The sequence below is a fragment of the Eubalaena glacialis genome, chromosome 5 (genome assembly GCF_028564815.1).
Source record: "Eubalaena glacialis isolate mEubGla1 chromosome 5, mEubGla1.1.hap2.+ XY, whole genome shotgun sequence".
Taxonomy (NCBI): Eukaryota; Metazoa; Chordata; class Mammalia; order Artiodactyla; family Balaenidae; genus Eubalaena; species Eubalaena glacialis.
In genome coordinates this window covers 65626860-65649547 of record NC_083720.1, presented here as the reverse complement: position 1 = coordinate 65649547, position 22688 = coordinate 65626860, and the positions used below count along the sequence as shown (strand labels likewise).

The 22688-nt window shown below is 37.5% G+C and overlaps 1 protein-coding gene across 1 annotated transcript in view; it reads left to right on the top strand.

The window, feature by feature from the left end:
• The window catches only part of TMEM156 (transmembrane protein 156), a 51337-nt gene extending 29651 nt beyond the window's left edge, over positions 1-21686 (top strand). The window contains exons 5-7 of the mRNA XM_061192173.1: positions 340-423; positions 19109-19214; positions 21258-21686. Coding sequence (XP_061048156.1) covers positions 340-423; positions 19109-19214; positions 21258-21270 — 203 coding nt within the window. The 3' untranslated portion in view covers positions 21271-21686. The remainder of the gene's footprint in view (positions 1-339; positions 424-19108; positions 19215-21257) is intronic.
• The last annotated feature ends 1002 nt before the right edge of the window (positions 21687-22688 follow it).

Genomic DNA, 22688 nt, shown 5'->3' with positions numbered 1-22688 from the left:
ATATCATGCCATTTAGGACATTAAATATTATTAAATATTAAATATACATCAAATATTCTGTATATCATATCTATTGTATGTAATAATGTAAATAATATTATGCATTTAAGAAGAGATGCATAATGGCATTTATGGCAGTGGAGAAGCCACTGGTTTTAGAAAGTACGTATTTGTTAATGGAAAATCACTTAATAAGAAAAGGCTCTTAATGTCTTGTTACTCCAGGCTCTGCTGTGAATGGCCCATTTTCCTTGGTAATCCTTGGAACCAACATGGGGAATATATATTAAGAATGTGCTTGCTTATCATCTAAATATTTAATTTCTTTTCTTGGAATAGGTCATAAATACAAACCTACATCTGTCCTCTTAAGAGGAAGTGATTCTGAGAAACTGCGAACATTGAACGTGCAGGTTATTTCAGGTGAGTTCTGCGACATGCAGAGTACCACTTATGAAATTCCAACACTTCACCACTCACTATTGAGTAAACATAAGATCGAGTGATCTGAGCTCATTTAAATTAGTCTTGTAGCTGGAAGAAAGGAGCTGTGAGCAAATGAAATCTAGTTTAATGTGTCTTATTATCAGGGGACAGTTATGATCAAAACTACCTCCTTAAATAATGGAAAGTTGGTTTAATTGGCAAGAAGAAATTCATGTGAGTAAGCAGAGGAGAGAAAGCAATAAGGAATAAGCCTCAGGTTTATTTTTAAATGAGACAAGATACCATTATTCCTCGGAATTGCAAGAAGTAATTGCAGAGTGGGCATGGCTTTTGCTGGACCCTTCGCTTAGCAGAGGGTGTCATTGTACAAAGAGAACGTCTAATAGCCCCAATTAAAAAGTCCCCTGTCCTCTCCTGAAAACTAGAAATGGAATAAGGGAATCCTAATTAGAGCAGCTAAGGGGGCTGTGAGCACAGATGCTGTGGTTCGATCTCGTTCTTCTAATTGTGAAACCTCCTTCTGAATTCAAGTTGTCAAACCGCATTAAAAAGAAAGCGAGAGAGAATGTAACGTGGGCAAAGGCCTCTTTTTCATCAGGGAGAAATAATGTCCTTGACTCTTTGAAAACCACAGAATTATGACTAATGTTACCACAGCTCCTTGCACACAGCCAGGGAATGGGTGCCTTCGTACTCTGTGAGAAGCTAGATAAGGAGCTTCAAATCTGGTGTGTAAACAGTTTTCAAAAATGGAAGGAAACTGAACAAACCCCGAGCGCCCACCATAGCTGCATCTGTAACCACATGGAGATTTGCACAGCATTTCACTGGGAACTGTGCTGAGACTTTCCTTAGTTATTTAAACTAGGAGGTACTCACACCCCTAGCGTGAGGAAAAATTGGGCTGGGTGCACCTAAAGAGCTCAATTAAAAAAATTTAGACTTTCTACTCTCATAATTAGCAGTAAAATTATTAACCTATGGCTAATAATAAGCATTAGCTAAGTAGTCATTTGACACCAGCTAAATGTGAAGAAAGTTGATGAAAATTTTGTGGGGTCAGTGACAATCTTGTTTGATGAATGACATAAATATCATAGGGCAGTTTCAAATGGCAAAATTAACTTTTATGGGGAGAAAATGGCATTTCCTCTGTTCTCCCCTCTTATCAGTACCCTGACGTTCATGTACCAGGCGTGTTTTAACCTGGTGCTGCTGGGCTTTTGGTTGCCTTAGGAATTCTGGTACTTTCTCTTTTTAAGTCATAATTTTGAGCATCACAGCCTCGTCTGAGAAAAGGTCAGTAGTTCCCGTCAACCAATATAATCGGGGGAATCGCAAATTTGAAGTACTAGCTAACCACAAGACTAACCTCACAGGTTCTATTTATGAGCCTGTGATTTTCATTCACCAGAGAAATCTGTCTCAGCCATCCTTTCCCTTTAATGGCTCTCACAAAAAATCCTCTGGCTTTATTACCAGGCATATAATATTAATGTTTAGAGCGGGCCAAGGGGTGACAGCCTTTTTTAAAACCAAGAGGCCTTTTGAAGCTTAGCATCTTAAGGAGGGGTAGAAGCAGATGCTTTCTTGTTATATATATTCCTTTAACCTACATGCAATTTTCCCCTCCCATTCTAAGTTGCTCTTTCTGAGAGCGAAATGGGAAGGAAATAATGTCTCCCCCGAGTGCTGTTTTTAAGGCCTCGCTTTGTAATGATGGATTATAGGCAGCAGTGAGAATCTAAGGGAAAAAAAATGTGCCAGCATGGTTCTCGGGAGAAGCAGTAACACGAGTGAAAAAAAACATGTAGTTCAAAGAGAGCAGCGACTATAGTCACATTCCGCCGAGCAGCTTGCTGTCAGCTCTGGCTGTACATTCCAGAATGTCTCTCTAGTTGTTCATGTATTGCAAAGTAAGTACTGTGACACACATACACACAGAGCTATAGATAACTCACACCCTCAAAAAGATGAGAGAGAAATAAGGAGAGATTACCAACACCCTGGCACTGCACGGGGCTTGGCATGTACTGGGGCAGGTTAAACACCGATAGAGTAAATAAGCCTCATCGCTGTAGAAAGAGATATCATACAGAATCAAATCCCAAGCTTTTGTGTGTCTCCGATATTTTCTTCCTTGCTTGGGGAAGTGTGATACCTTCTGTTGCCTGCCTTGGTATTGATCTATTTTACATTTTATTCGCTCGACTATTCTCTTCACACAGGTGATAACTCTGTCTTATTCATCTTTGGATCCCTGTCCCTAGCATAATATCTGGCAGGTAGTTCATGCACAATAAAAGCTTATTAAATCACACAAATCCTAAGGGGAAATGAGTATTGAGTAAAAACAGAAGATGAATGAGAAATGAACCTTGGAGGCTGGGAAATGTGAAAACAAATGGAGAGACAAAGAGTGTTCAGAGGGAACATAATTCCATTTCATTGAAGAACATAAAATGCACTTTGTAGAATTGCTAAGGATATCAAAGAATAATAAAAAAAATCTTGAAGAAGAGATTTTGAGAACGATGCAAAAGTAACTTTGAAATGCATCCCTAGAAACGGTGCTTAATGAGTTGACCACATTGGGAGACCAAGGCCAGGGGCAGGAGCAGTGTACTAGGACTCGAGTTATTGGATGCAGACAATAGAAACCAACTTGGCTGACTTGGCAGAAAGGAAATTTATTGGAAAACCAGTAGGTAACCCATGGAAGCAACAGGAACATTAGGCAAGCTGAGCTTATGCAGGAGTCAAGAGAGGCCAAGCAGCCAAAAATACAGCCCCATAGGAATGGTCTGGTGAGAATGCCTCTGCTGGTGTCACCACCACTGGATGCTCCCTCTGGGCTGCTAGAGCTTCCCTTTGACCACCTTGCAACTTTGCATCACTGCCCAGGATTGCAAGCCCTAAGGAGGGGTATCTGGTTGACTGAATGCAGGCCACAGATTGGTACTCTGGGTACCAGGAGGCAGGGAGAGGAGATATCTGCCCCTCTGGCTTCCTGCATACTTGAGAGTACCCTTGAGATGTCCACATGCTGGTCAGCCAACAAATAAATATCTACAAGCACGACACCAGGTTCCTAGGATTCGAGCCTCCACTGCATGGGTCAGCCAAGGGAGTCCTGTCATCTCTCTACTTTGTCCATCAAAAATGGTGAGATCTTTAAAACTTGAAGTTCTTCACCTTCAAATATTCAACCAAAATCTGTTGAACACTGACTATGGGCCAGAAATTGTGCTAAGCATTGCCGATGCAGTGGCTGTACCACAGCGCAGTCCCCGCCTCCATGGAGCTGACACCGCCCTTCAGGAGATTCAATTCCTAGTTCCTTAGGAGAAGGGAAGCTAATTAAGCTATTACAAACTCATTCAGCACCTTCCACGTGCACAGTACTTCCACACACATCATTTGATTTCATTTCATAAGAACCTCACTTTTTTTCCTGGTGAGAAAACTGAAGCTAAGGGAGTTTAAAGTAACTGACCCACTGCCAGATCCCAGCAGGGTTAGGGTTCAAACTCAGTTCTGTCCAATGGCTGCACTTTCCAGCACATCACTTAATGGCAAGATGAACTGGGGAGTTTACTCCTGCTGGTTCAAGCCACAGATCAAAACTTTTCTCGCTCTTTTACATTTAGCGCTGGGAACTGAGATGAGACATTTTCTCTGTAAGGTATCAGAAGCTTGTGTGAGACAATGTGAGTCATCCTCAAAGTAACATTTCAGCATTGGCACTTAATGTGGGTGGGCTCTTAAAGCAAAGAAAACGGAAATTCATTGTGAAGGAGAATTGCTAAATGCCAAAAGGAAGTGGATGACCCAGTAATATATATTACCCCAAAATAAAACTAGTGGCAATGTAAAATTATAATTTGCAACATGTTTAAGGCCAACATAATAAAGACTAAGCAGGTTTCAATTTTCTGCCGAAGAGAAGATAAATTACTGGTGCCAGATGTCTAGCAACCAAGCAAGATAACATGAAAATTTAATTTTTGCTTGCTTAACTATAATATTTAAGACTCAAAATACAGATTGGGGTTCATAAAACAGTAAAGGTTATAGCCATCTGCTTGGTTACAGAATAGATCAAGATTCAGAGGGTGACTCTACATGCAGGAGGAAATTCATAAAGTGTGAAGAATCTACAGGCAAAATAGGATGATTTATTCTATTCATTCATTGAATGACTTTATGTGACAGCCATTTGTGCCAGGTCTGAAAAAACTGATGATAAGACATATGCAGATAAACATCTTCTCCATCTTCGCACAGACTCCCCCTGCCTGAACCATCTGGCCTCCCTTGCCACCTCCCTTGCAATCCTCCCCTTTTCCCACCCTGCCTTTATCTAGTTAAGTCCAACCCTGTCCTTCTGATTTTGGCTTAACTAACACTTCCTCAGGGAAGTTGTCTCAGAGCTGGTGGACCAGGTAAATTACACCCTCATAACATCACACATCTCTCTTTGTGGCAATTATCACTGTTGCTTTTTTACATTTCTGTTATTATTTGATTGATGTCTCTCCTATGAGCCAGTTAGCTCCTTGAGATCCGGGACACTATCTGATAATACTTATCACTGCATCCCCAGCTCATGGCACAGTACATATAAGAGTTCAGAATAGGTACCCAATAAATATTTGTTAAATAAATACAACTCTACACTGTCTATGTTGAAAGAATGACTGCTGCTGTCTTACAAAGACCCTTCAAATACTTTCCTCCCCAAATTATAACTTTTGATAATGCCTACCCAAAATAACAAAAGGAGAATGGTTAAACACTTCATCAGTTTTATTCCTTGGAGTATTAAGGATACCTGCAGTGTGAATGAATTGGAAACTGAGTCAATGGCTCAGAGTATTGGCAGCTGTCTGTTCAAGGAGGGTTTTTTTTCCCTCTTTAATTGCTATTTCTAGATAATTCTGCAGTCATTTATTTTTCCATCCTCATTTGATTTTCACGCTGGCCAGATTTGGAATAGCTGAGTAGTTTTAGGATCACTGTTAAAAATAACAGGTGGATCTTTGAACATAGTAGGGAGTTGGCGTCTTGAATAATGGAAATCTATTTTAAGCCACCATAATTGGTTCTATTAACCCTAAAAGGCTACTAGCTATCTTGGACTTGCACAAAAGTGCCTGTGTTTTTGTGTGATGGAAAGGTCAGAATGATGCATAGCAATATTGAAATCCTGCATTCCTATGAAAGTAAGAAGAAATAATTAAGACTGAAAAGTTTTTTTGAAGCCAGATTAGAGAACTGAATAAGAATCACCAAACCATCTGAAAATGTCCACATCTGTCTTGACCGAAGCAATCTGTGACGATTAACTTGAATTCCTTCCTTTTCGGAGAGGGTCTTATGAGGAAACCAAGTACTTTGTGGGTAACAGTTTAGACATTTATTGCCATTGTCTCCACAAAGAGTCATGGCTGAATCTCCCAAAGTACGAAGGAGAGAAGGAAGCGCCCAAGGTCATCGCTTCCGAGTTTAGCTATCCATAGCCCTTCCCTGCTGAGTTCACACACAAGTCCCACTAAATTCTGAGCAGGGCCCTCCAGTGGGCTTAAAAAGATGCCAGCAAAAATACTTTGTTTTGCACTTAGTAGTGCTTTCTCACAGGGCACTCTTATTTTCCTTATCTCCAAATTCCTGGGTGGCACCCCAGAGTTGACTTTTTGTTCTGCTTGAACCCACACCATGTTATTAAGAAACATGAGGCACAAAGAAGTTAAATAACATTCTTTCAGTCATTCAACATGTATTTATTGAGTACCTATTATGTGTCATGCTCCAAGGTGGGTTCTGGGGAGTAAAACCATGCATAAAAATACAATCTCTGTACACAAGGAGGCAGACAAATAATGATAAATTATGCAAATTTATGCAAAATTGGATAAATTCACTATTGGGAAAGTAGAGGTCACAGAGGGTCATAGATAGTATGGATACCTAAATCTGTTTTGTTCTCCTTCTTTTGTTTTTTGGCTTTCCAATTTAATAACCAAGTAAAATTTAGCTGAACAAGTATTTTTGGAGATAACGAATATCAAACATTGATGGGGCAAATTCCCTTAGCAGCCAAGACAGCCTGACTAGGATGGGGAAGTTTTAGATGTGTCTTCAGTGTGGGAGATGTACCTTGTCTTTGACATGAAAATCATCAGGAACAAAGTGAAGAAAATACCTTGTAAGTTTCCATTACTAAGTGGGAATCAAGAATTACTTTGGAAAGATGAATTGAGGTTAGATACCAGATGACATAGATATAAAGCATTTTGAAAAGTGATAACATTTTTTAAAAAGGAGAGAAAGAAATGTCAGAGGTCAACTTGGACATTGTCATGGATGGAATGATAGGGGCTTTATTCAAGAACCTAAGGCATGGAGTTTTATTTTTAATCAAAGTTTCTACTGTTGGAAATCCATTTTGTTCACTAGACTCAACCAGGTCAAAACTCAGACCGGGGTTCTTTTAAATTTTTTAGGCTCTGCTAAGGTTCTTGGAAAAAGTCAAAGAAATATTTGGTTTAGAGATTTGACAAATTCATGAAAAGACTTCTGTGAGGTTTTAAAATACTTCTGACTGCTTCTGCTGACTTAACTAGTGTTGCTGAATTAATATGATTTGAAAGAAACCCTATTTCTCAGTGTAAAACTAGAAAAAAATTCCACCTGTTTTAGCTATTCTAAAGAAGGTATAAAAATGACAAGATATCCTACCTTTTTGCTTTTTTATCAATTTTTCAGAAGTTTTCCTATTAGCATGTAACTTACATGACTTTGGATTCTAGGATAAATAGAAGATAACGTACCACTAGAGAGTTACTTCGGACTAGCTGTCATTTTGACAGATAATGGCTTTCTGAATTATGGTTATACCGTACTATAAAACATCAGCAAACCTAATGAATAAGCAAATGATGAGCAGTTTGGCTTTCCAACCAAAAGAGCTCTGTTAATTTTCTTTGATAACTATTTGGTTTCATGAATAGGCTCTTTTGAGATTTTAATCTTTAAAAAGAATTATCTCCAAATCTTGAATTCTGGAAGGTTATAAGATGTTTTGTCAGGGAGGAAGGGTTGTGGGAAGGGATAGTTAGGGAGTTTGGGATTGACATGTACACACTGCTATATTTAAAATAGATAACCAACATGGACCTACTCTATAGCACAGGGAACTCTGCTCAATATTTGGTAACAACCTAAATGGGAAAAGAATTTGAAAAAGAATAGATACATGTATATGTATAACAGAATCACTTTGCTGTACACCCCAAACTAACACAACATTGTTAATCAACTATACTCCAATATAATATAAAAAGTTAAAAAAAAGATGCTTTGTCAAAGATGTCTAAACAATTATTCTCATGGTAAGTTCATTCCGAAGCTTTAATGTGCATCAGAATCAACCATCAAAGGCTCCTGGGCCTTTATGAAAGGAGATTGTAATTCAGTAGATCTGGGGCAGGGTCCTAGAACCTGCATTTTAAATTACTACCTCTGGGGATTTTCAAGCCAAGGCTCTGTTGATCACTTTATTCGTTTTCTATTGTTGTGTAACAAATTACCACAACCTTAGGGGCTTAAAACAACACATCTTCATTATCTCACAGTTTCTGTGGGTGAGAAATTTGGGAACAACTTTGCTGGATCTCAGGGACTCACAAGCTTGAAATCAAGATGTGAGCTGGCCTGTGCTCTCATCTGGAGGCTCTCCTTCCAAGCTGGTTCAGGGTGTTGGCAGAATTTCTTTCTTTGAGGCTGTAGACTGAAGGCCCTGGCTTCTTAACTGGCTCTCAGTCAGAGGCCACTCTCAGGTCCTAGAGGCCAGCTGCAGACCCCTGCTACATGACCCTTTCCATAGACAGTGCAGACATGGCGGCATGCTTCCTGAGCCCAGGGAGGGATGCTCTCTGACCCCAGGGAGGGCCCAGTCTCTCTATTAAAAGCTTTTACCTCCTTAAGTCAGACCTACCCAGGATAGTCTCTCTCAAAATCAACTGATTTGGGATGTTAATTATGCCTGCAAAAGCTCTTCATCTTAGTGTAACCTAGTCACCGGAATGAGATGCTATTTACCACCCTGGCCACGCTCAAGGGAAGGGAGTCACGAGGGCGGCCATGTACACCAGGGGTGGGAATCTGGGGGCTGTTTGAGATCCTGCTTGCTACAGCCACCCTTGAGAAGCACAGATTTCAGAGGACAAAAATCACAGACGCCTGGGAACTTTCAGTGTGACACAGATAAGGCTGATAGATCTAGTCTCATAGGTGCGGTTGGTCCTTACCGACAATAAAATAAAAATGGAAAAACTGGTCTTGTTTTCCCACCTTTGCTCTAATCAGTCAGGAAAGCTTTGTCATTTACTCTTTACAGCTAAAGGCTCCATAGGAAAAAATGTGGACTTTGGTGGTGATTTTAGCATTTCTATAGGAATGAAAGGGCCCTCGGTATCTGCTGGACATGGCCTCAAAAAGGTATCTATTCCCTTAAAGACTAGTTGCTACCTTAATTTTTAAAACGTCTAGTTAAGACGGATACTTTTCTGAGAAAACTTACAAAACCTCACATCAGAAGAACAGAAAATCTAAACAAAACCATTATCATAGAAGAAATAGAAAATTTGTCAGTTATCTCTCAAAAAATAACAGGAAGAGCAGTATACAGCGGAATTTTAACAATTTCTAAACAACAGATATTTCCAGTGGTATTTTAACTGTTATGACCATAGAAAAAACGGATGTTTCCTACGTCTATTTATGAAATAAACATTTATATTCAAGCCCAAGGAAGATTGTGTCTAAAATGAAAGTATCGAGCAATCTTACTTACGTCTATCTATGCAAAAATCCTCAACAAATATTAGCAAAAGAATCCAGTAGCACAGTTTAAAAAAATATGTATACATACATACATACACACACTCCTATGATCAAGTGGGGCTTATTCCACGAATACAAGAACAGTCCAGCATTAGGAGATCTATTAATGTCACTCATCATATTAACAGATCTAAGGGAACGATTGTTGGATCATTTCTATAGATGATAAAAATGTATTTGATTATATGCACAAAAGAAGAAGACTTAGAAGACCTACTTTTCTCATTATTTATTCTACAAATTTACTTCTAATTTTTAAAAGACAAATATAGCTGTTGTGCTATATTCAATTGATTTAAAACATTTCAGCATCGATAATATGATGTTACAGTTAAATATTAAGCACACCACAAGAGTCTGAGCTATCAACCAGAGGCTTTGCTAAGTAGAATGATGAATATTAGAAATGAGTTTTCATTAGTAAAATTAGTGGTAATCAAAATCCGAATTGTATGTTCATTGTTGAAATTAGAGGCATTCAAGATTTGTTAGTTGGATAAAATATTGTAGAAAAATGCTCCACGGCTGCACTAATGGGGTATGAGAACCCAGCCAACATTGTAACCTCTACTTTAGGAATCGTCCAACTCCTTGCATAGGTCCCTGGCTGCATGATGCCAACTGCAAGCCTAAGTCCTACCTCTGGAGCATGTCCTGTCCTCCCCAAGTAAGCTGTGAAGCCCAAGTGACAGGGAGCATGGACTCACATCAAGCCTATACAGCAGGTTTTCCAAGCTGTGCCCTTGCCCTCTCTCTACTGGCTAACAAATACCTAATAAATGCCTGTATGTGAGGAAAAATTTCTCCTGGTGAGATTACCCATGCTCAAACTTTTTGGTGGTTGATTTTATCTACTGATAAGAACCTAAGGGTTGTGCATGGTTAGACTGGCTTAGGTCATTTCACAGCAATAGCTGTAGGGATTTTGTAAACCTTTAGTAAAACTAGTAAAATTAAAAACAATTTACCTAATGATCAAAACACCTAAGACTAAATTACAGAAAGCATAATTCATATAGTAAAATCTAAATTAAAAATCCAGAAACCACACACAAAAAGCAAAATGTATAAAATTTAGACAAAGTAAGGAAGATATAATGCTAAGTATAAACAATTGGGTATTTTGTATAAGTGTTATTTAATCTGTATTGTATACTTGAAATCTGCTAAAAGGATAGATTTTAAATTAAATTTTCTCAACACACACACACAATGGTAACTATGTGGAGGTGATGGATAAGTTATTTAGCTTTATCATGGTGATCTTTTCACAATGTATGCATATATCAAAATATCAAGTTGTATGTACACCTTATATAATTACTATTTTTATATGTCAAAGATATCAATAAAGTTGTTAAAAATGAAAAAAAAATGTATTTGACAAAATACAATACCCATTCTTCATAAAAACACCTAATAAAAATAAGATAAATAGGTACTTCCATAATATGATAAAATATATCTGTCTCAAACAAAAACTCAGAATCATGCTTAGTAGGGAAACACTAAAACATGCTTAGCTAAAGCCAGAAATGTTCAAGAATGTTCACTATTGCCACTTTATCTACAGTCATCCTAGAAGTACTAGTCAACACAATTAGATAAGAGGCAGAACTACAAGGTTCACAAGTTGGAAAGGATAGGTAAAATGATCACTTATTTTGCAGATGATATGATATGTACCCAAAAATCTAATTCCCTAAAAACATCTTTGAAAAGTTCAGTAAGGGGCAGGGTACAAAATTAATATAAAAAGTCAAACAACATTTATATATTTAAACAACAACCAGTTAGAAGATATACTGCATTTAAAACAGCTGCTGAAAATAAAGTAATTAGGAATAAACTTCAGAAAAATGCTCCTGAGAGACATAAAAATGACTTGAAGAAAAGGAATGGTATATAATGTTCTTGAAAGGAAGATGAATATAAAAAAATGCCAATTTTCCCTAAATCAATAAATAAACAAGTTCATTTCCATATCCCAATGAAAAATAAACTGTCAATAGTAGACAGGAAAAAAATGGACATAGAAGAATAAACAGGAAAAGTATCCATTCCATTATGGTACTGGTACAGACTAGATAAAAATATCCAATGAAACATTAGAAAGTTCAGGACTTTAGTAAATGATGAAAATGTCATATCAAATCAGTAGGAAAACAAAGAAATACTGAATGAATGATGTTGGAACAACGGAATAATCATCTAGGAAAAAAAATTTACTTAATCCAGAGCCCACACTAATACTGGAGTAAATTCCATACAGATCAGTGATTTTAATGAAAACATGAAACCACAAAAGTAATAGAAGAAACAATGGTAGAATTCATTTACAACTAACACAGAACTAATCATGACACAAAACTCAGCTAAAACACTAATAAATTTGACCCTGTGCAAAAGAATGTACACAGCAAAAGCAACTGGGAGAAAGTTATTTGCAGTTCATCACAGACAAGCAACCTTTCCTAGTATATAAGGAACTTCTAATAATTGATGAAGAAAAGACCATAACCTAGTAGGCAAATGGGTAAAGGACAAGAATGGACTGTTTACAGAAAAAGGAAATACAAATAGTTATTAAACATATGAAAGGTTGTTTGGTCTCACTCAGACCAAATTCTTTAAAAAATATTTTTTTGTTGTTGTTTACTATGTGCCAATAATATTGGTCACTTGGGTATAGGAGACACAGCAGTGAACCAAACAAAATAAAGATTTCTGCTCTCATGGAGCTTCATTCAGGTGGGAAAGTAAGTTGAAGCTACACTGAGATGCCACTTTCATCTATCAGATTGGCAAAAATCCAGAAGTTTGACGTCACACTCTACGGCAAGGGGCAAGAAGTACTCTCATACTTTACTAAGGTAAACTGAGAGGCGAAATTGGTGCAACTTCCATGATAGGTAATTTGGCAATAACCATCAAAGTTACAAATGTATAAGCTCTTTGAGCCAGCAATTCTATTTCTAGGAATTTATCCTACAGATTTACTCACATAGGAGAGAAATGGCATCTATACAATGTTTATTGCTTGTGTATTTACAAGATCAAAAATGATTAGACACCATCTAAGCAGACACCATCTAGGCTGTTTAAAGACATGGTGTTACATCCATACTGTGGAATACCAGGACGTTGTAAAAAGGAAAGAGGAAGCAGTTCTGTGGAAAGATCCCTAAGATATATCATTCATGATATATATGTATGGTATTCTACTAATTGTGTAAAGAAGGACAAAAACAACATTTTAATAACATATATTAAAGTACAAATTTATCACATATCTACCTACCTATCTATCTATCTATCTATCTATCTATCTATCTATCTATCTATCTATCAACTATCTAGAAGGGAAAGAACTATGTGATATGGTGGGAAGTGATTGCCTGGGAGATGGGGTAAAAAGGAATATTCACTGAATATCCCTTCATAGTTTAAATTTTTTTAATCAGGTGAATGTATTCCTTATACAGAAAATTAAATCCAAAAAATAAGTTTTTCTTATCAAAAATTTTTTTCTAATTAAAGGAATAACATTCTGAGAGAAGCTTTGACAGGATTTCCCTTTTGGTAAACTACACCAGTGTTTAATAATCTTCTTGGAAAAAAAAGAATCATATTCTTGATTATACTTAAATCTTCCTTTCTGATATCTCTTCTTAAGAAGCAACTACACAAATTTCTCTTTAAATTAGAGGTCACCTCATTTCCATCCATGTTCAGGGCTTTGTATAAAAAGTAGAGACATCTGTGAAACAAAAAACCACGTGTATTATGTAGAACTCAAGTTTCAATATAAAGACTAGAAAAGCAAGACCCAGGAACCCAGTGGAATAAAAGAGATACCATTGAGCCATGGACATCAAGTTTTACCTTCTATTTAAAGTCAGTTGAAGATAATATTAGAAGAATTTTATAAAGTCACAGAGTCATAGCAAAGGAAGACAGGTAGGAGTTCATCTAATTTGTAACTTTGCTTTTTGGTAAAATTGTCCCTGAAATCAAGGATGTTATTTATTAATATTATTCTTAGGGACATATTTCAACAATATGCAAAGAAGGATACGTTTGTACTTTCCAAACTAAAATTCTTTTCTTGCTACTTGACATTGTATCTTAAATTTTTTCTTTACTTTGCTCCTCCTTAACTATACTGCAGATCTTGTGCTCAGAAGGAGATGAGGGAGGAGGAATTGAAAGGATAGATATAGAGTTGAGAGAAATGGGTTAAAAGTGTCAGAGTTGAGAGGGCAGACAGCAGAAGCAAGAAGAACTACAATCCTGCAGCCTGTAAAACAAAAACCACATTCACAGAAAGATAGACAAGATGAAAAGGCAGAGGGCTATGTACCAGATGAAGGAACAAGATAAAACCCCAGAAAAACAACTAAATGACATGGAGATAGGCAACCTTCCAGAAAAAGAATTCAGAATAATGATAGTGAAGATGATCCAGGACCTCATAAAGAATGGAGGCAAAGATCGAGAAGATGCAAGAAATGTTTAACAAAGACCTAGAAGAATTAAAGAACAAACAAATAGAGATGAACAATACAATAACTGAAATGAAAACTACACTAGAAGGAATCAATAGCAGAATAACTGAGGCAGAAGAACGGATAAGTGAACTGGAAGACAGAATGGTGGAATTCACTGCTGCGGAACAGAATAAAGAAAAAAGAATGAAAAGAAATGAAGACAGCCTAAGAGACCTCTGGGAAAACATTAAACATAACAACATTCACATTATAGGGGTCCCAGAAGGAGAAGAGAGAGAGAAAGGACCAGAGAAAATATTTGAAGAGATTATAGTTGAAAACTTCCCTAACATGGGAAAGGAAATAGCCACCCAAGTCCAGGAAGTGCAGAGAGTCCCATACAGGATAAACCCAAGGAGAAACACACCGAGACACATAGTAATCAAATAGGCAAATATTAAAGACAAAGAAAACTTATTGAAAGCAGCAAGGGAAAAATGACAAATAACATACAAGGGAACTCCCATAAGGTTAACAGCTGATTTCTCAGCAGAAACTCTACAAGCCAAAAGGGAGTGGCATGATATACTTAAAGTGATGAAAGGGAAGAACCTACAACCAAGATTACTCTACCCGGCAAGGATCTCATTCAGATTCGATGGAGAAATCAAAAGCTTTACAAACCAGCTCTACAACAAATGCTAAAGGAACTTCTCTAAGTGGGAAACACAAGACAAGAAAAGGACCTACAAAAACAAACCCAAAACAATTAAGAAAATGGTCATAGGAACATACATATCGATAATTACCTTAAACGTGAATGGATTAAATGCTCCAACCAAAAGACACAGGTTTGCTGAATGGATACAAAAACAAGACCCATATATATGCTGTCTACAAGAGACCCACTTCAGACCTAGGGACACATACAGACTGAAAGTGAGGGGATGGAAAAAGATATTCCATGCAAATGGAAATCAAAAGAAAGCTGGAGTAGCAATACTCATACCACATAAAATAGACTTTAAAATAAAGAATGTTACAAGAGACAAGGAAGGACAGTACATAATGATCAAGGGATCAGTCCAAGAAGAAGATATAACAATTATAAATATATATGCCCCCAACATAGGAGCACCTCAATACATAAGGCAACTGCTTACAGCTATAAAAGAGGAAATCGACAGTAACACAATAATACTGGGGGACTTTAACACCTCACTTACACCAATGGACAGATCATCCAAAATGAAAATAAATAAGGAAACAGAAGCTTTAAATGACACAATAGACCAGATAGATTTAATTGATATTTATAGGACATTCCATCCAAAAACAGCAGATTACACTTTCTTCTCAAGTGCACACAGAACATTCTACAGGATAGATCACATCTTGGGTCACAAATCAAGCCTCAGTAAATTTAAGAAAATTGAAATCATATCAAGCATCTTTTCTGACCACAACACTATGAGATTAGAAATGAATTACAGGGAAAAAAAAGTAAAAAACACAAACACATGGAGGCCAAACACTACGTTACTAAATAACCAAGAAATCACTGAAGAAATGAAAGACAAAATCAAAAAATACCTAGAGACAAATGACAATGAAAACACGACGATCCAAAACCTATGGGATGCAGCAAAAGCTGTTCTAAGAGGGAAGTTTATAGCCATACAAGCCTACCTCAAGAAACAAGAAAAATCTCAAGGTTAAATTGTTAAGTAAACAATTTAACCTTACACCTAAAGGAACTAGAGAGAGAAGAGCAAACAAAACCCAAAGTTAGTAGAAGGAAAGAAATCATAAAGATCAGAGCAGAAATAAATGAAATAGAGACAAAGAAAACAATAGCAAAGATCAATAAAACTAAAAGTTGGTTCTTTGAGAAGATAAACAAAATTGATAAACCATTAGCCAGACTCATCCAGAAAAAGAGGGAGAGGACTCAAATCAACAAAATTAGAAATGAAAAAGGAGAAGTTACAACAGACACCGCAGAAATACAAAACATCCTAAGAGACTACTACAAGCAACTCTATGCCAATAAAATGGACAACCTGGGAAAAATGGACAAATTCTTAGAAAGGTATAACCTTCCAAGACTGAACCAGGAAGAAATAGAAAATATGAACAGACCAATCACAAGTAATGAAATTGAAACTGTGATCAAAAATCTTCCAACAAACAAAAGTCCAGGACCAGATGGCTTCACAGGTGAATTCTATCAAACATTTAGAGAAGAGCTAACACCCATCCTTCTCAAACTCTTCCAAAAATTGCAGAGGAAGGAACACTCCCAAACTCATTCTATGAGGCCACCATCACCCTGATACCAAAACCAGACAAAGACACTACAAAAAAAGAAAATTACAGACCAATATCACTGATGAATATAGATGCAATAATCCTCAACAAAATACTAGCAAACAGAATCCAACAACACATTAAAAGGATCATACACCATGATCAAGTGGGATTTATCCCAGGGATGCAAGGATTCTTCAATATACGCAAATCAATCAATGTGATACACCATATTAACAAATTGAAGAATAAAAACCATATGATCATCTCAGTAGATGAAGAAAAAGCTTCTGCCAAAATTCAACACCCATTTATGATAAAAACTCTCCAGAAAGTGGGCATAGAGGGAACCTACCTCAACATAATAAAGGCCATATATGACAAACCCACAGCAAACATAATTCTCAATGGTGAAAAACTGAAAGCATTTCCTCTAAGATCAGGAACAAGACAAGGATGTCCACTCTCACTGCTATTATTCAACATAGTTTTGGAAGTCCTAGCCATGGCAATCAGAGAAGAAAAAGAAATAAAAGGAATACAAATTGGAAAAGAAGAGGTAAAACTGTCACTGTTTGCAGATGACCTGATACTATACATAGAGAATCCTAAAGATGTCACCAGAAAACTACTAGAGCTAATCAATGAATTTGGTAAAGTTGCAGGATACAAAAGTAATGCACAGAAATCTCTTGCATTCCTATACACTAATGATGAAAAATCTGAAAGAGAAATTAAGGAAACACTCCCATTTACCATTGCAACAAAAAGAATAAAATACCTAGGAATAAACCTACCTAGGGAGACAAAAGACCTGTGTGCAGAAAACTATAAGACACTGATGAAAGAAATTAAAGGTGATGGGCTTCCCTGGTGGTGCAGTGGTTGAGAATCTGCCTGCCAATGCAGGGGACATGGGTTCGAGCCCTGGTCCGGGAAGATCCCACATGCTGCAGAGCAACTAAGCCCGTGCGCCACAACTACTGAGCCTGCGCATCTGGAGCCTGTGCTCCACAACAAGAGAGGCCGTGACAGTGAGAGGCCCACGCACCATGATGAAGAGTGGCCCCCGCTTGCCACAACTAGAGAAAGCCCTCGCACAGAAACGAAGACCCAACACAGCCAAAAATAAATAAATTAATTAATTAATTAAAAAAAAAAAGAAATTAAAGGTGATACCAACAGATGGAGAGATATACCATGTTCTTGGACTGGAAGAATCGATATTGTGAAAATGACTATACTACCCAAAGCAATCTACAGATTCAATGCAATCCCTATCAAATTACCAATGGCATTTTTTATGGAAATAGAAGAAAAAATCTTAAAATTTGTATGGAGACACAAACGACCCTGAATAGCCAAAGCAGTCTTGAGGGAAAAAAATGGAGCTGGAGGAATCAGACTCCCTGTCTTCAGACTATACTACAAAGCTACAGTAATCAAGACAGTATGGTACTGGCACAAAAACAGAAATATTGATCAATGGAACAAGATAGAAAGCCCAGAGATAAACCCACGCACACATGGTCAACTAATCTATGACAAAGGAGGCAAGGATATACAATGGAGAAAAGACAGCCTCTTCAATAAGTGGTGCTGGGAAAACTGGACAGCTACATGTAAAAGAATGAAATTAGAACACTCCCTAACACCATACACAAAAATAAACTCAAAATGGATTAAAGACCTAAATGTAAGACCAGACACTATAAAACTCTTAGAGAAACACATAGGAAGAACACTCTTTGACATAAATCACAGCAAGATCTTTTTTGGTCCACCTCCTAGAGTAATGGAAATAAGAACAAAAATAAACAAATGGAACCTAATGAAACTTCAAAGCTTTTGCACAGCAAAGGAAACCATAAACAAGACAAAAAGACAACCCTCAGAATGGGAGAAAATATTTACAAATGAATGAACGGACAAAGGATTAATCTCCAATATATATAAACAGCTCATGCAGCTCAATATTAAAGAAACAAACAACCCAATCCAAAAATGGGCAGAAGACCTAAATAGACATTTCTCCAAAGAAGACCTACAGATGGCCAAGAAGCACATGAAAAGATGCTCAACATCACTAATTATTAGAGAAATGCAAATCAAAACTACAATGAGGTATCACCTCACACTGGTTAGAATGGGCATCATCAGAAAATCTACAAACAACAAATGCTGGAGAGGGTGTGGAGAAAAAGGAACCCTCTTGCACTGTTGGTGGGAATGTAAATTGATACAGCCACTATGGAGAACAGTATGGAGGTTCCTTAAAAAACTAAAAGTAGAATTACCATATGATCCAGCAATCCCACTACTGGGCATATACCCAGAGAAAACCGTAATTCAAAAAGACACATGCACCCCAACGTTCATTGCAGCACTATTTACAATAGCCAGGTCATGGAGGCAACCTAAATGCCCATTGACAGATGAATGGATAAAGAAGATGTGGTACATATATACAATGGAATATTACTCAGCCATAAAAAGGAACGAAACTGGGTCATTTGTTGAGACGTGGATGGATCTAGAGACTGTCATACAGAGTGAAGTAAGTCAGAAAGAGAAAAACAAATATCGTAAATTAATGCATGTATGTGGAACCTAGAAAAATGAGCCGGTTTGCAGGGCAGAAGTTGAGACACAGATGTAGAGAACAAACATATGGACACCAAGGGGGAAAGCCGCTGGGGGGTGGGGATGATGGTGTGATGAATTGGGCGATTGGGATTGACATGTATACACTGATGTGTATAAAATTGATGACTAATGAGAAAAAAAAAGCAAAGTGTCAGAGTTGCAGGCAGGAAATTTAGTAAGTCGTGGAAACTGCCAGAGTCCTGTCTAGGTGGAAGGCATGGTTCTCTTACTACATTGGAATATACTGTGTCTACTTTAGCATTGCTCTTGACTAAATACAGACTAGAACAGCTCTCCTTCTTAAACAGCAGAGACCACGCAGAGGCTGCCTATGGCTCAGGTCAAGGACGCGCTTCCTCCAATACCAGAACTAGAAGTTACTTCCATGGCGCATCAGCAAGATCAATATACACGGTGAGTGATGCTTCAGCTTTATTGACGATTTGACTATTCATTATAAACGTGAATAGATCCAAGGAGGTATAGTTTGCCCCAAACTGCATTTCTATCAGGGTGTAGGAGATAGAAAGTGATGAACTTGTGAAATCAGTTCATATGAATTAGATGGCATGAAATAAAATCACTGTTTCCTCCAAGGTCTAGGAAGGACCAGTAAAGTAATCTCTTAGTCTGTTGAACAACATGTGCCCTGAGATGTCTGCTCATCTCTTGGTACTGTTTCCTGGGGTTCAGTCATAAGTCCAGCAGGCTAATCATTGTTTCACTTGGAACATGAGAAAAGAGAGAATGTAAATTTGTAAAGCAGAACTACTCACTGACTTTCAACTACTGAAATAAAAACTCCTCTAAATTTAATATTTGATAACCTAGATTAATGCACATTGATTTCCATGTATTTGAATACAAAACTGTGATCAGAAGTTTCTTAGAAATCTTTTTCTTTCATTCAACAAATATTTATTAAATAGCTATTTTGTTAAAGGCACTACTGATAACCACTGTAGGGGGTATAAAAATTATAACAGGGACAAGAAGGGAAACTAGCATTTCTTAGTATTCTTTTATTGTGCTTGGTGGTGATAGACTAGATCATTTACTGTTTATAATATTTGGGTCCCGGCAGGAAACTGATGGTATACTCATATTGAATAATTTGGGGAGAGTTTCATAAAGGGCCTATTAAGCCAGGATGTGGGAAAACCAAAAAAGGACAGTGTAGCATCCTAGGACTAGTAACTGGGGGCACTGCTACTGTCCCTAAGACTAAAGGGACAAGGAACTCAGAGAGACAGAGACAGAAGCACACACATACACACACAGAAGGAATATGTGGGGAGGGCTGCCTGATAGGAGCTGTGGCTTTTGGTCATGGACACAACAGCCTGTGGTTGCCCTGAGGAGAGAGAATGAATATCCCAACTTGGGTGTTCTCCTTTTTTCCCAATGTCTAGTACTCCCCACTGGCCAAACCCAACCAGAGCCAGAGGACACTGGTGCTAGATTGAGACAGTTCATATAGATTGGCCTCCCAGAGCACCAAGCAAAGTGGACAAAAGGGGAAGGCAGATCTGGAGAGACAACCAAAGGGTTCCAGCATAGGTGGCCCAATACATCAAACTGGAAACTAAGTGCCAAGGAACACTTTGTCTTCAGGACTAGAGAGAGGCAGGTCTTCGTGCTTGGGTCTTTAGTGAAATCAGGGTCTGCTGTTGGCTCAGAAATTCCTAGGGAGAATATAATGTCATCATATAATTGTTTTAATGAAATGTTACTGGCTATTATGCTTGATATTTCTCATTCTGGTCCTCGTTCTGGGATGCTCAAGCTTGCACGTGAAGAGCTCTCCTCTGTCCTTTTACCAAATGCTTTTGGGGCACCTACTGTGTGCCAAGAATTCTGCTACTCATTGGCAAAATAACATGCAGTCAATCTGTGGAGGAATCAGATTAGGGAATCCCTAATTCCAACTGAGTGTCAAGTACCATGATGGAGGCACCCACAAGGGACTTGGGGAGCGTTATGGGGAGACCCCTCATTCAGAGGACATGTTGCCTAGCATTTAATAGATGTCCAATAAATATTTAGTGGACATAAGTATTGAGTGAATGGATAAATCTCAACTTCTGTGTCTCTCTACTAGAATCATGGACTCCTGTAATCAAAAGAAACTTGCGTGAACACTTTCACTTTTATTTTATATAAGTGGAAAATAAGCCAAAAAAATATAGTGGCAGGGGCTGGAGGAGACCCTAGGTTTCCTGGGACCTAGGCTGAGAAGTTTATTACCACTAACCACACTGTCTACTTGGGGATATAAAGGAGGGTCCATGGCATAACAAAGGATTGGAAAGAGCCCTTAATCAGTGACTTTAGGAAGTTTTTCGTGTTCTTATAAGACATAGTTTTAATAAACGGTTTAAAATTTTTTTCCACTAATTATTTTCAGGTCAACAGCATTTTTGTGTGAATAATATTTGCCTTTTTTTAAATCTTCAGACTATCCTTATGAATTCCTCTGGGCAATTTGGACTGAACCCTTCTGAAGAGTACTCATAATTCTATTCTGGGAATGAGTTAACTGGTAATAGTTGGTCTGGCTGAGGATGCACAATAGGAACCAGTAGGAGTGCTGACTGGTTGATGGAAACTAACTCAACAGCACTCATTTGACCCAGGAGATCAAAGGGACAAGAATTTTTTCAGGAAGGCATTATGAGTCATGGAAAACAAGCTAATGAAACCCATGGAAAAAGCAAGAGAACACTTACTCTCTTTGTTTATCCATCATTATACAGCTTACACTAGCCCCAAGATTTTGATTTTGAGGAACCAAGAACAGGGTTGAGGATGCAAATCCTTTCTCTCACTGGCCCACATTGCAGATCCTGATTTGATGTGTTTTCTTATATAGATGGATTGTTTCTATTTGGCAAATTGCTTAAGAGGACCTGGGTTGTTTGTTTATACATTTGTTTGCCTCTGTAAATCTTGCCTCCTTTTGGCACTGGGATGTTTAAAAAAAATTCAAAATACCAAAATAAAATGAATTTAAGTGAAATACTTGAATGTTTAAATCTAATAACACCATGTTTCCTCTGTTTCTTTTGGCTTTCATCTTTTCATAGCTATCATTGATGTCAAGAATAATTATAGTTATTAATTACAGTAAAATCATATATAGAATAGAGGACAGTTCTTAACATTGAAAAATAGAAAAATACCTTCCAAAGAATTAATATTGTTAAAATGGCCTTACTATCCAAAGCAATCTACAGATTTAATGTGATCCCTATCAAATACCCATGACAGTTTTCACAGAACTAGAACAAATAATCCTAAAATTTATATGGAACAATAAAAGACCCCAAATTGCCAAAGCAATCTTGAGGAAAAACAAAAAAACAAACAAAAAAACCAAAGCAGGAAGCATAACCCTCTCATGCTTCAGACAATACTACAAAGCTACAGTAATCAAAACAGTGTGGTATTGGCACAAAAACAGACATATGGAACAATGGGACAGAATAGAGAGCTCAGAAGTAAACCCACACACCTATGGTCAATAATCTTCGACAAAGGAGGCAAGAATACACAATGGGAAAAAGACAGTCTCTTCAGCAAGTGGTGCTGGGAAAGTTGGATAGCTGCATGTAAATCAATGAAGTTAGAATACACTCTCACACTATGCACAAAAATAAACACAAAATAGCTTAAAGACTTAAACATTAGACATGACATCATAAAATTCCTAGAAGAGAATATAGGCAAAACATTCTGACATAAATTGTACCAATGTTTTCTTAGGTCAGTCTCCCAAGGCAATAGAAATAAAAACAAAAATAAACAAATGGGATCTAATGAAACTTACAAGCTTTTGTACAGCAAAGGAAGCCATAAACAAAATGAAAAAATAACCTATGGAATGGG